Here is a 13,567-nt window from a genome sequence, read left to right as displayed (position 1 = left end):
TCCTATTAGCATTCTGATTTCCTTTTACAAGACCACAAAGTCACTTTTCTTTTGATGATATACATTATGTATATGTTGGAGTGATTGACTTGGATAGTTTTGAAGTCATGGGCTTTGTTAGGTAGGCCTTTTTGGATATTTCAAAAATAATTTCCTTTTTAATAAAATTAATTTAATTTAATAGTTATTAATAAATTGTTTGTTTAAGCTCTAAGGAATTTGTACACTAACCCTTAAGGACCCTATTTAAAGTTTGAAATCAATAATTGGCTTAGTGCATATGGTCCTACCTAGTTGTGAAGTTAATGATTGGTCTATTGCCTTTGGTTCTTGCAATTATTCAACTTATACGTGGTGAGATTATGGTGATAAACAATGTCATATATTGGCAACCGTAGGAGGAGGTGTCATGTCACTACCCCTACGGTTTTAGCCCACAAAATTGGGTCTTCAATTTCAAGCTCAATTTTCTCTCAAACCAAGAGGAACCACGAGGCATACCACATATCAATAGAAACATCTCTTCGAGGAGAATCTAATGACCTAGATCTCCAACCTAAGTCACATGACACGAGGACACGAGACACGGAGGACAAGTAAATACGAGTATTCAATACAAAACGCAGCGACCTGGAAACAGGACACGGGGGACACGTTTTATATATATTTAATAAAATATATATATATATACCGAAATATAGTTTTTTATCCATATTAAATTGCAAGTTGCAGCTTATCTAATCAAATTAAAATATAATTACTTCTCAAAGTTCATAATTCACTTTAAAAAAAAAAATAGAATCAAAATTTACTATTTAGAAATTAGAATGTGATATGCTTGGTCTTGATTCTTGAATATTCAATGTTCATTGTTCATGTTCAACTTACAAGCACATAAGAAACTACTAAGTACTTACTATTAATTATAAATTTAGAACTTAGATATTAAAACCATAAAATGTAGATTTTCCATTAAGTCATCAAAATCAAAATGTATCATTGTTCAGTGTTTACAACAATGTTGCATTAATCATTATCGGGATAATCTCGGCGTGAGGAAAAAATCGGAAAAAATCGTAATTATCGGGAAACAATCGAAAATAATCGGGAAAAAATCGTTTGGTACAAAAATATTCATTTTTTTCATTTTTTTAATATCTAAACCATCTACAACATAAAATAAATACATTGACAAATAAATATGATAAAAGAACTAATATATAAGATAATTAATATCATTTCTAGTGCTAAAATCACACATAACATTGAATCATGTCCTGAATAGTAAGTCCCGACTCCTGAATCCCAACTCAGCCTCAAAATATCAACAAAAAATATAATAATGTATCTCATCATGTCATAATGTCATATACAATAAAACGAAAAAAATAACTAAAGTCTAATCCTATTGATTTCCTCTGCCCCTCTTGCGAGAAAATGCCACAGCTTTCCCTTTCCCTCTAGATGTAGATGTTGGTGCTGGTGGAGTTTGCTATGTTGTAGAAGCTGAAAAACTAGAAGTAGGAGCTATAGGAGGTAGACCACGTCCTCTACTGGTGGCAGGGGTAGCCCGGGCAGGTGGTGTCACCTGGAAACATTACAATCTCCCAATCCTGAAATCCTGAAAAACTGATAAGTCTGCTGCATTTTGAATGAAATCTAAAATTCTACTTTCTCCATATGAAATCCAATGAGGCCGAAACCACTCTCAAACATCCTAAGTCATTCCATGGTAATGTTAAAAATTTAAGTAAAAGGATGAAAATGAAGATTAAGGAGAATGTCACTTTTAAGATTTAGGGCCGTTTTCATGTCCGACACGTAAAATACGAAACACAGGACCTTGGAGGACGTGTCCTGTGACTTAGTCTCCAACACAAACTCAATGGTTTGACCATTCAAAACCCCTCAACAAGGTCGGGGTACATCCTTAGTCCATGGAACCCAAACCCTAGGACTTGGGTTTTCAACCATCCAACAATATAGTTGTTATCTTGATGTAACCTGACAATTACTAGGAAGTGTTCATTGACCATTTGACATCAATGACTGGTGTTTTTGGTCAAAGTCAAACCTAGTCAACTCCATGGGTTGACATCAATGACAACACCATCCAACAAACAGAAGTGGTGAAGGAGATAATGATTCATCCTTTGTGGAGTTACAATTAGAAGCATTCAGGAACCTACGGCAATAATTTGATCTACATTCATCATTCTTATAACAAAGAAGTCCATACTTCCACTAGCAAGTCCCCTTTTGAAACTTTTTTGGATATTTGCCACCTTCACCTCTAAGTATTGTATATGTACAACATGGAGGAGAGAAGGTAAATTCCACAGAAGAAGCATTAAAGGCTAAAGATTCATTGATGAGATCAAGCAAATCCATTTGTACGTACAAGTGACACTAAAGAAAATAAGGCCAGATGACCAGTATAGAATTGGGAAGACATTCAAGATAGGAGCCCATGTATGTGTGCACTTTTAGAGGTTGCAAGGACAATGCATGGAGATCAAGGTTCTGCAATATGGTCCTTTCAAATTGTTAGAATGGGAAGGCAACAATGCCTATAGAATCAGTGTACCTCCATAGATGCACAATTACTCAATAGTGAGTGTGCAAAATCTGAAACTCTATGAGCCATCCATCATCAATGATGCAAGAGCATCGACAAATTTTTATAAACTTTATTAGATATTATTATTTTTTGAGGAAGTTGGATTCCTCATGTAATGATTTTAACTTTGTAATAATTAGTTGAAATCTAGAAACATTACCATCGAATATTATGGATTAGGCTAGCAAAAAAAAAAGTCATAGTTTTGATTTTTCCAAATTAGTTACTAAAATAATGGGTCTTATCCACTTATTATGGATCTTGATCCTATTTTAGGTTTAGAATGATTTTTATAAATAAGTATGTGGAGAACTAGATTTAGAATGATTTATAAATCCTCTCTTGATTCATGGAAGGAAAAAACTATCTTCTTGTAATATATTTTTCAAGATATGATATTATTTTGGTTTTGGTGGAGTATTGCAAATGAATGTACAGGCAACGCACTTACTCTTTGAATTGATGCATATTCCAAGCAACCATTTGCTGCTCTTTCATTACTCTGTAAAAATTGTGTGTGAGTGATAATATTGTTGCAGTCAGGATGCATGCATAGAAGAAACTCAATAATTTCTAGTGTGGTTAATTTATGATTGTTAATTCAGTATTACATCATGGAAAATTAAACATTGGAAGGTAGTATGGCGAATGATTCCAGTTGGTTGTTAAGTCTTCGAAATCATATTGTTAAAACCAGAGTTTAGCTATCAATTGTTGAGGAAATATAATGGATATGAAGGGGTTTATTATTATTTTTTTTCAAATCAGATTGCAATCTCATTGGATGACTGTGTAAACTTTGGTATTTAACACAAATTGTTTTCTGAATAATAATTTGGCAGAACCTTGGCATCAATCAATGAGAAAAACAGGGGGCAAGTGTTAAGTACTTTAGAGGACTTAGCACTAGAAGCTTGGGGAGAGGTAGCAAAACATGTGGTTTTGTAAAGTAAGTCTACCACAACTAGACAGGGGCAGCAATATCTCTAGAAAGTTAGATTAAAGAAGCATTTCTAGGCAAGACCAAATGGTACTCGAGGGGGGATGGGGGTTGAGTTGAGGAAATTTATCATCATCTCCTTCAGTGAAAGCTTTCGGAGACCAAAAGCCTCCCAAAATAGGGAAGTATGATTCATAATGGGTTACTATATAATTTTCATCTGTTTTGATAGTTGAGAAAATTTATCCTCGTCTCCTTCAGTGAAAGCTTTTGGAGACCAAAAGCCTCCCAAAATGGAGAAGTATGATTCAAAATGGGTCACTATATAATTTGCAATTTGTTTTGATACTTCTAAAGTGGGAAATCAAAGTTGTCACCTTGCCAAACCCATCTTTTAGGGGTAGAATCCATTTTGGTGATTTGGGGTCCTCAACCTCTAAAGCCTATTTTGTGCTTTGAATGGTCATTCTGGGGACAAAACCTTGCAAACAAAGTTTGCATCCCCCTAACATTTTTACGCTAACCAAGAGATTCCCAATGATCAAAAGAGAACCTCAATTAAAGTCTATGACAAAGTCATGCCTCCAACAAGTTGACCTATGCTTTGACCACCATAGTACTATGTGAATGCCACATTAATGCTCATTACTCACACATGGAGATAGACATCTTTAGACTTCAAGAAGATTCTAAAGGGTCCAAATCCTAACCCAAATCAAGAGTTGGGGCATGAAAAACCCCAGACCCTAGCTGACTATTGAGACATGTTAAAAACTAAACCACAGGGAAGGGGTTTCATTCTGATTGTAATGTTTTATGTTCCATAGGTGACCAAATCATAGAAGTGGGATACCAGAGTCAAAGAGAGGAAGAAGACCCTATAGCAGCAGATCACAAACCACATTATACTCCATAGTGAGATAACCTTTCTTTGAATTTTATTCATTTTTTGTTGGGTTTTCCCACATCAGGTTTCCCAGGTACATCTTGCGTTCAATGTGTTAATAGTGTGCTTGATGTTTACCACTGTAGCCTCATCTTATCTTCTCAGTTGTTTTCAATACTTTGAGCAGTGTACTTCTAATATTACATTTAATCATAGGCAATTACTGCACAACAGAGTATCCTCTCATGGTATTTTGCAGTAGCATTTAAGGTCTGTTGTGAGGAACTGTCCAATGGAATATCAATGGAAGTTTACAGATCAGCCAAGAATGGGCGTATTGGATGAGTGAATTGATATTAACAGCTTCCTTTGCAGTCTTGATTGGTGAATTGATATCAACAGCTTCCTTTGCAGTTTTGATTGATGGAGGAGCTAGTAACTCTTTCAGATCCACAAGGGATTTTTAAGGGATAGATGTCCTGTCTCCCTTTCTGTTCACCATCATGGCTAAAGCCTTGGGAAGGGCTTTGTAAAATGCTAAAATATGTGGCAAAATCGCACGTCTCTACATCTCTTCTAACACCATGTCTCTTTCACATATTCAGTTCGTAGATGATCCTTTACTGGCAGGTAAAGCAAGAACCAGGAAAGACAGGACCTTCCTCGAAGTCGAAGCTTCAGGACAAGAAAACAGCAAAGAGAAATCCAAGTGTACACAGAAGAGTTCTGAACATTCTGGAATTCCAAGGAATGAGTTCTCTACAAAGTGTCTGAGCTCCCCACAGTCCAACTCTAGACACAGGGCTAAAGAGGACTAAAATCTCTGATGATTTGAAAACCAAACTTAACTCGGGTAAACGGGTTTATTTCATTGGCAGGCAGAGTTGTACCAAGTCACTCTGTCCTGACTCCTAACAGCAATACCCCCATATCAGAGTTCCATTATCTTGGCCCCAAAAGCCACCCTGAGTGAAATGGAAAGTATATTTAAGGAATTTTCTTTTAAAGGAAGCCTGTAATGAGAAGAAATGACATCCTCTAGCTTGCAACAAAAGTCACCCAGCCCAGATGTGAAAGTGGATTAGACTTGGTCAACCAAGCATCAGTAGCAATGCTATACTGGAGAATTCTAAAGGAATCAGAAGCACTGTGGCGCAAATCCTCAGAGCAAAATACTTCCTAAATCTGCCTACAGAGGAAATCCTGAAACTCAAGACTCCTAAAGGTTCCAGCATCTAGAACAGTATTATTCAAAGCAGACCCAACTTAGAAAATCACATCTTATGGGATACCCACAATGGAGACTTCAGTTCTGGGATGATACGTGCAATGGTTATCCACCTGACAAACTCAATCAAGACTTTTAACAATACTATAACTGATACCCACAAGGGAGACTTTCTCAATTCTAGGGTTATACATGGGATGGTTATCCACCTGACAAATCCAATCAGGACTTTAAAAATAATATAACTGGTATGCCACTGATCAATTACATCAAAGTAAAAGATTACTGGTATGAAATTATGAATTGTCTCTAAAAGGCTCCCAAGGCAGGTCAAAATATACCTCCTGGAAAGACCCTGGTGAATGACCCACTCGCCTGAATGAGGACATCAATTTCATAATCAGAGCTGAACTTACCTCAAGAACAATCCTATGAAAATAATGCAGAGATGTCCTGTGCTGATTCTGCTGAAATGCTGGGCAAGGAATGTGCTCCATCAGCGTCTGTCAACATGGGCCAAGGTAGCAGTATTTACATGTTTGGAAGGAAAAGGTAAGTTTCTCTCAATAATCTGAATTAGCACTTGGAAAGTGAGGACTAATTGGTCCCTCCAGATACAGTGGTTGCAAGATTGAAGAGAAGGATATGAGATCCCATCCTTCTTCAGTTATTCTACTGCAAAGGAAGCTTGGACCTGGTTGAGCAAAATTTGTGGACAGCCATGCCTTCAGGTATGGTATATACTAAGTCACTTTGGAAAGCTGAAATATTAAAGCAGGTATGGTATATGTCTCACCTAGTCACCAGGTTTTGTCTTTTGGTTTCTATAGAAAGCAAGGAATAGCCACGCCTTCAGGTTGGTTCTGCATAAGTTTTTAGAAAATATACTAAGCCACTTTGGAAAGCTGAAACATTAAGCAGATATGGTATATCTAACCAGATTCTCTTTTGCTTTTTATGGAGAGCAAGGAATAGCAAGATTTTGAAGAAAAGCATGCCACTGCAGAGCAGATTTGGGGAAAGATCTGAACGAGCCAACCTGGAGACAGCTAAATCTAGATGTAAACAGAAAAGGTTTGGTCATACATCATTCAGAAAAGTTTGTCATCCTTTAAATGGGTTGCCCCTTTGATTCCTCTTCAAGATAAAGGAAAGGGGGTTCAGAAAGTTTTCTTGCACTCAGACTTGGGACCCAGCTCCTAGGACTCGATCAAATACAACTTTGACAGAACCTCCAAAGGTAATCCAGGCCTGGTTGGAGCTGGAAGGGGTTTTACAAATGACTGACAACACAACCTAGGGATCCTCATGAACTTCCTAAACACCAACACTAACAACCAAGCGGAAGGTGATGCCCTGAGGATGGAAATAGCAGAAGCTCTTGATAGAAGTACCAAAAATATGAACTTTGAAGAGGATTCCAAACTGGTTCAGAACATTGCTGACAGAATCATATCTTGTCAATCCTGGGACTTGAACAGCAAAGTGTTTTGCTTGATTCAGGCAAAGGATTGGTTTGAAGTGTGGGACTTCATTTATGTAAGAACATCTGCAAATAAGATAGTTGATCAATTAGCCAATCAAGTTGTCCACCAGGCAACAAATCTTTCACATTCCCCTTCATTCCTAACCAAAGAAAGTTTGCTTTATCTGATGAGCCAAGGGTAGGATGAACCTTTTTCCACCATTCCATCATCATAATGAGAATCTCATGCAGAAAAGGAAGGATGATGAGAAAGCATCTCCCATTTATGAAGAGGAATATGGTACAGCCGGCACCCAGGTACTCCATGTGGAGTACTGTGCAATCCATCTTAAATTCAATAATCCTAGAGAAGTCAGCATCCTCCCCCCAACTCCAAATTCCATCTGGTTAATGACATGAGTGTCAGTGTAGAAAAGAGCATGCAGAATTCTGTTACAAACTAGGTTGGCTTTTTACAGTTTGACACTCACAAATGGCAGAAGGCAATTGCATCTGCTCAAAAGCCAGGTTATGAGTGCTTATATGCTTGTTATCTGATTATGCTCCCTGCATGTTGGTCTTATTTTCAGGATGTTGCTTTACAAGCTGTACAATCTTATAATATGGTTTAAGGAACATAGTCTTTGGGTGGCTCTATAGTAGCAATAGTCTGAGGCTCTGAACCATTTCACTGTTTTGACAAATGTAAAAAGGCAGTCCTAAAGTAGGTTCATGCAGTTTATCATGGTTCCAGGATGCATAATCTGTAATTTTGTGGATTTATCTGGCTGCTCTCACTTTGGGAACAAAGCTCTATATACCATAAACACATTTTTCCGTAAAAAATGAATTATACACTATAAGGTTGTAACATGTTTGTTGGAAGACCTAATCATTGTGTGCAACAAATTCGTTGCTTCCTTGCTCTAGAGCCACTAATTGAGATCAAATGGGATGGTTTAATACTGGGCTTTCCAGTTGTTTGTTGTTGATCAATCCTGATTTATGGCTTCCAATACTAGGCCTTTAGTTGGTTAAAAATCACTATCTTCTAAGTTAATGTCATTCACAATATTTTCATATTTCGAATATATATAGGTTGTTGACAACTATATTGTCTCAAACAGCAATTACTACAGGGATATCTAAAAGGTAGCTTGGTAAAATATTAACATCCACAGAAAGGAATGTTGATACAAGATAGATAACAATAACTTTCCATTAACCAGCCAATCATAAAAATTTCATATTGTTATCCTCCATTCTTATTGCAAGCTTTAGAACATCCATTTCACCCTCATCATCCATCACTTGAAAACAAGACAAATTCAGCCATCCATTCTCTTCGAGACAGATATGGAATAAACTGTATCTCTATAACATGACCTCGGTTTCCTTTATTTGAACAGCAACATACTAAATATGATCCAGTAAGATATTTTAGAAGTTATACAGCTGCAAAGAATTGTCAAACCTAGATTTAGATGATTTTCTCCAAAGAAGACAAACCAAAAACAATAAAACAACTAATGCTGAATGAAAGAGAATCATGCCCAGGCCAGCTCAATTTAATCAATCTTTCTAACATAACTTTTATAAGAAAGACCACTAATTAAACAATCATGAGAATGAATTGACAATATTCAAAGAACACAAACTAGCCACTGATCAACAACTTTTCGTCCTATACATATAACAAGAAGATGGGATATACCCTGTTGTATCTACTACAAGAATATGATGTCAAAATACTCACACCAATAATCCGAGTTTAGAAAGTATTTAGTAACTTCAGCTCAGACAAAAGTGACTTTTAATACATTTGACAAATAACATAGTCAATTTGTTCTTATGTTATAGCTTGATGATAGCAACACCTACAACAGAAACTATTACATTATAAATGACAAAAGAACCAGTGGGTTTCTTATAGTATTAACAGTGGCAATTGCCTATCAGTGGATAGAATTTCAAATTCCAAGGAGTTATTCCAACATAAGAGACAACAAAGGCACTTCGCATGTTTTTTCTACTGCATAAAATTGTTAATCAGATATATCAGTTCTAGAGAGTTTGTACTCTCAACAAGGGAAGCTGTAATGATTAAGACCTCAAAATAACAATCACGAAAGGAAATATAGAGGTTTACCTGAATTATGCCCTTTACACGCCAAACGTCATGCTTGAGAACTACAATCTGGGAGTCATCTGGATGTAATGACCGCAGCTCTTGTCTTACAGCCTCAATGCTAGCATTGTGTTCTGCTGACAACTGCACAGCAGCTATTTCTCCAGTAGACCTGATCAGTCTCCCCATTACAACACGTGAGTCTCCCAGGTTGGCAACGTAAAGTGTCTTCTCGTACACAAGACCAACTAAACAGCAAGAACCAACTGCTGCAAGCTGTGGTTTTGTGGGCCAAGCATTTGTCACAAGAGACATAAATCCCTCTTCAGTTGCTCGAAAAGCATTCCGTATCACCTCAGCAGACATTCCCCGCTGCTCCAGTGCAAAGTCTGTGAAAACACAGTGGCTCCTTAGTTGGCAAGCCTGCAACGGCTTTTATCCATGAGATATTGCAGTACTTCATACTTCCAATCAGCAGAAAGTCCTAACAAACAATTTCATCCAATGACAACAGCATATAACAGCAACATTAGGAGTTACCCTCTGCAACGGTAGATGTATGAGCTTTGACCCTAACAAAAAAAGAAGTTAGCAAGTAAATGAGTGGTAAATCCGAGCTGCTATGTTTGTCATGATTGCATGATGTCAAATACTTCCTCTAATGTGGGCCAAGAAAGAGAAAATAGGGGACCCCAATAATCAAATCTCCAGGGCTGATTGAATGCTAGCTAAGCCATCTAGATAGATATACTTGCCTCAAATAAGGCAGCACGCAGGCTCCCAAAGGGATTGCATACAATCAACCATTGCATTCAGGATTGCCACATATAATCGATACCAAGCGAGAGATAGAGACAAAAGGAAATGAATTACGCAGCCAAAGTGATCTCATGGACTCCAGAACCCAAACTAAGGCCATGTCCAGCTTATAGTGTAAGCAGGTATGTCTCATATGACATCGGAATCTATTTGATTTGTTTGTCAGGATGACTTTACAAAAACTGATATAATGACCAAGAAATGATAGGGAGCAAACCTGCTAACAATTCAATAGACCCATTTTCTGTCCAAGAGAATGGTTGTAGGTTAAGTTTGAAACATGAATTCAGAGCCTCTAGAGTATAGGCTCATTGTGACTACATAACCATAAGACAAAATGAGCATCAAGTAAACCATTAAAAATAGGGGCAAGAGGTAATTTAGGCTTTAACCTTTAATTACAATCAGTAGATCTCGACCAAAAAACGATTCCTCGGGAAAGGCCCACTCAATCTAAATTCTATTAAAATTGGCTTTGAAAAATGTTTATACCTTTAGCTTCTGCAACATCATGGACAAGCACAACAATGCATGAAATCCTAAGAACTTAAAATTAGCCTGCAGTTAGCATTTCATATGAAATTAAAAATACGTGATACGCTCCAAACAATACAGAAATTTGTAAATAGATTTCGGCCAAATTACACGTAACACCTGGAAGTTCCAGGCAATATGGGCGCCGAACTTTGTCTGACCTGCATGGAGAAATCATATTTCCAGAAACTGTTGGCCTGTGCTTGCACCTACCATTACATTAAAAGTAACACTAGAAGAAGGCCCACATCTTCATACACGCAGAGAAAAAATGATCCCCGTTGGTTCAAACTTCAACAAATAAAATCATGGTGGGGCAAACCTGGCTAAGATGCAACTCAGTAGAAATTGAAGAAACAGTTTCCCTCTTATCGTCACTTTCTTGAGATAAAGACTATTTAAAACTTAAAAGAGTATTTTTCTGTGAGTTTGTCCTCATGAGTCATAACTGATACTCTGCATAAACTCTAGCAACTAACTGGAATCTACAAATACAGGCAGGTGTTCAACAAGCATAAATATGTGAGTCTGAATGTGTACATAAACCTTCATTGAACGATCCCCAAGGCCCAGTCTACCCCACAATTTTATGGACCTTCTTCGGCTTAGATGTTAGGTGTGAGCTCCACCAAAATTGCCCCTGTCCCTCTTCCATTTTTTAATCTTGTCATTTGGTGAAGTAGACCATGGCAAGATTGGAACCCTGCAAGATTGACCTCAAGGCTTACACCAGTAAGCCAAGACCTGGCTTGATTTTGATTTTCAGCTGCAGAAAGCCAGGTCTCAAACATACCTCGATGCTTATTTGACATCCACATTCTTTCGCACAATGGCTTGGGAGCTCAGTACCAGCCACTTGCGAATTTTCAAGCATCACATTTTATTCGTTCACCACATCACTGATGAAGGCATATGCTTATGCACAAAGAAGAATACATATATCCATTTGCGTATATGAGCTAAATAACACATAAGATCTGAACACCAATCAGCATACAAAGATACACACGACCAGCTAGAAGTGAAACAGAAATAAAAAAAATATAAGAAGAAATCAACCCCAAATTCATCAATGCAATAGTTGAATATTTCTCGGTTTTAACATTGCGCTGACGAAGATCAAGGCACCCATGTTCTCACAGTGGGTCGCTTGGAGGTCCACATTAACCAGTTATGAATTCCCAATGACCTCGAGCACTCCCCAAATCACAATCCCCCAAAAGCAAATGGGGAGGAAGAGGGAGGAGCCGAATGATAAAATGCCTTGAAGACAAGGCAAGCTCTATATGGGTGTGAACATATGTATATGCAACCAAATGAAACACGTGCAAGTTTGAGATACATGTTAATTGAACCAAATGAACACAGGCAAGTTTGAGATACATGTTAATTGAGCCAAATAGGAAACAGGGCAAGGAGACATACTCTGGAAATGACGAAAGAGATGATCATTGATAAAACGAGCAGCTTCTGGACCTCCATGACCATCATAGATGCCAACAAAGGTCCCCGAGGGGCCAATCTCGACCTGGCACTGATCCTCCACGAGCTGATTGGCCTGAGCTAGAGCCATGGAGAACTCCCCGGCCACATGCTCCCCAATGTCCTTAAACCACAGCAGGCCATCCTGCCCCTCCTCCACAACATCCGCACTGGCCTGAACATACCTCTCTATGGGTCTCCAACAAGCACTTACCAGATTCATTAGAGCCCCAAACATCCCTCATTTGCTCCCCACTCTCTTAAAGCTCTCCACCTCCCTGATCTGCTCACACTTCTCCACAGCCCTCACCACAAGGTCATGTGGTCACAGGAACACGGTGGGTTTCAATGTCCAAATTTAGCGAGAAAAACGAAATGGGTATCCGAATCCTACCGACCCATCTAACAAAAAGGCCTCATTCAATCGAAATCCAACGGCCCACTTCTTATTTTTTCAATACCTATTGCTCTGTAATGATAATTTCATTGCCTGAAACACATTTTTCCCTTGTTGGGCTAATGAGATGTGTATGTATGCAATGAGGTTGGGTCCATTTCTGCCAGCTTGGGGCACAAAATCCGAGGAAACTCTGTAAGATGGGTTCTCTGCAGGTGGTGTGGGTCGTGGTGTGCTGTGGCCACTCTATGCTGCTATCTATATTGATGTTGTTTACTATGGCCTCTCCTCTTATCATTTATGATGAGCAATTCCTTTGTTTATCATATTAAATAATGATGAGCGATTCCTTTGTTTATCATATCAAATAATAATTAAGAGGGATTGGGCTGCTGGAATTAGGCATTGGGACCCTTCATTTCTCTCTGATTTCCTATTTTGGAATTTGTTTCTTCTTTCAACGGTGGTACAGTGTTGTTTTGGTGTATTGTTTGGATTCTTTTTATTTGTTTGCATCCACTCCCTATTTTTTTGGACCTTAACTTCCTTTTACCTACCCTAATAGTCATTCCACACATTCTTAGTGTGTATAAAGTTATAATTTTTGTAATTGTGATAAGTAGGTTAAGTAAAGTATGATTTTTTTTTATTAATTTCAATACTTTGGAGTTGTATATATTTTATTTAATATATATTTTTAAATATAATTTTAAAACTATTAAAATTATATATATATATTAAAAAGTGTTAAATTGTTTTTAAATACTTATAATTAATTTAAATTTAAAAAAAATGTTTTTTATTTTTAAATATTTATAATTAGTTAAATATCTTCTAAATTATATATTTTAATTTAAATATAAGAAAATTTAAGAAAATGTTTTTCATTTTCATTTTTTATATTGACAATTTTTTCATTTAATATTTAAGAAATTATTTTTATTTTGGTTTTTTTATAATAATTAAAATCAAAAAATATTATTAATTTTCCAAAAAAAATTAGAAAATTTAAATAATAAATATTTCAATATTTTTATTTATAAATATTAAATTATATGATATACAATT

The 13,567-nt window shown here is 37.0% G+C and overlaps 1 protein-coding gene across 2 annotated transcripts in view; it reads right to left on the bottom strand.

The window, feature by feature from the left end:
• The window catches only part of LOC149231372 (putative protein phosphatase 2C 60), an 89,464-nt gene extending 76,654 nt beyond the window's left edge, over positions 1-12,810 (bottom strand). The window contains exons 1-2 of one of the 2 annotated variants that reach the window (XM_089379185.1): positions 12,046-12,810; positions 9,289-9,656 (exon numbers count right to left, since the gene is read on the bottom strand). In XM_089379185.1, coding sequence (XP_089235311.1) covers positions 9,289-9,656; positions 12,046-12,340 — 663 coding nt within the window. In that variant the 5' untranslated portion in view covers positions 12,341-12,810. Of the gene's footprint in view, positions 1-9,288; positions 9,691-12,045 lie in introns of both variants that reach the window. The other variant, XM_089379186.1, reaches the window with a different exon arrangement.
• Between the last annotated feature and the right edge of the window lie 757 nt (positions 12,811-13,567).

The sequence above is a fragment of the Pinus tabuliformis genome, chromosome J (assembly GCF_031772625.1).
Source record: "Pinus tabuliformis cultivar Carrire ecotype Pingquan chromosome J, CPIR1, whole genome shotgun sequence".
NCBI lineage: Eukaryota > Viridiplantae > Streptophyta > Pinopsida > Pinales > Pinaceae > Pinus > Pinus tabuliformis.
Note: the sequence above shows the minus strand (reverse complement) of the source record. Positions and strands in the feature narration are given on the sequence as shown.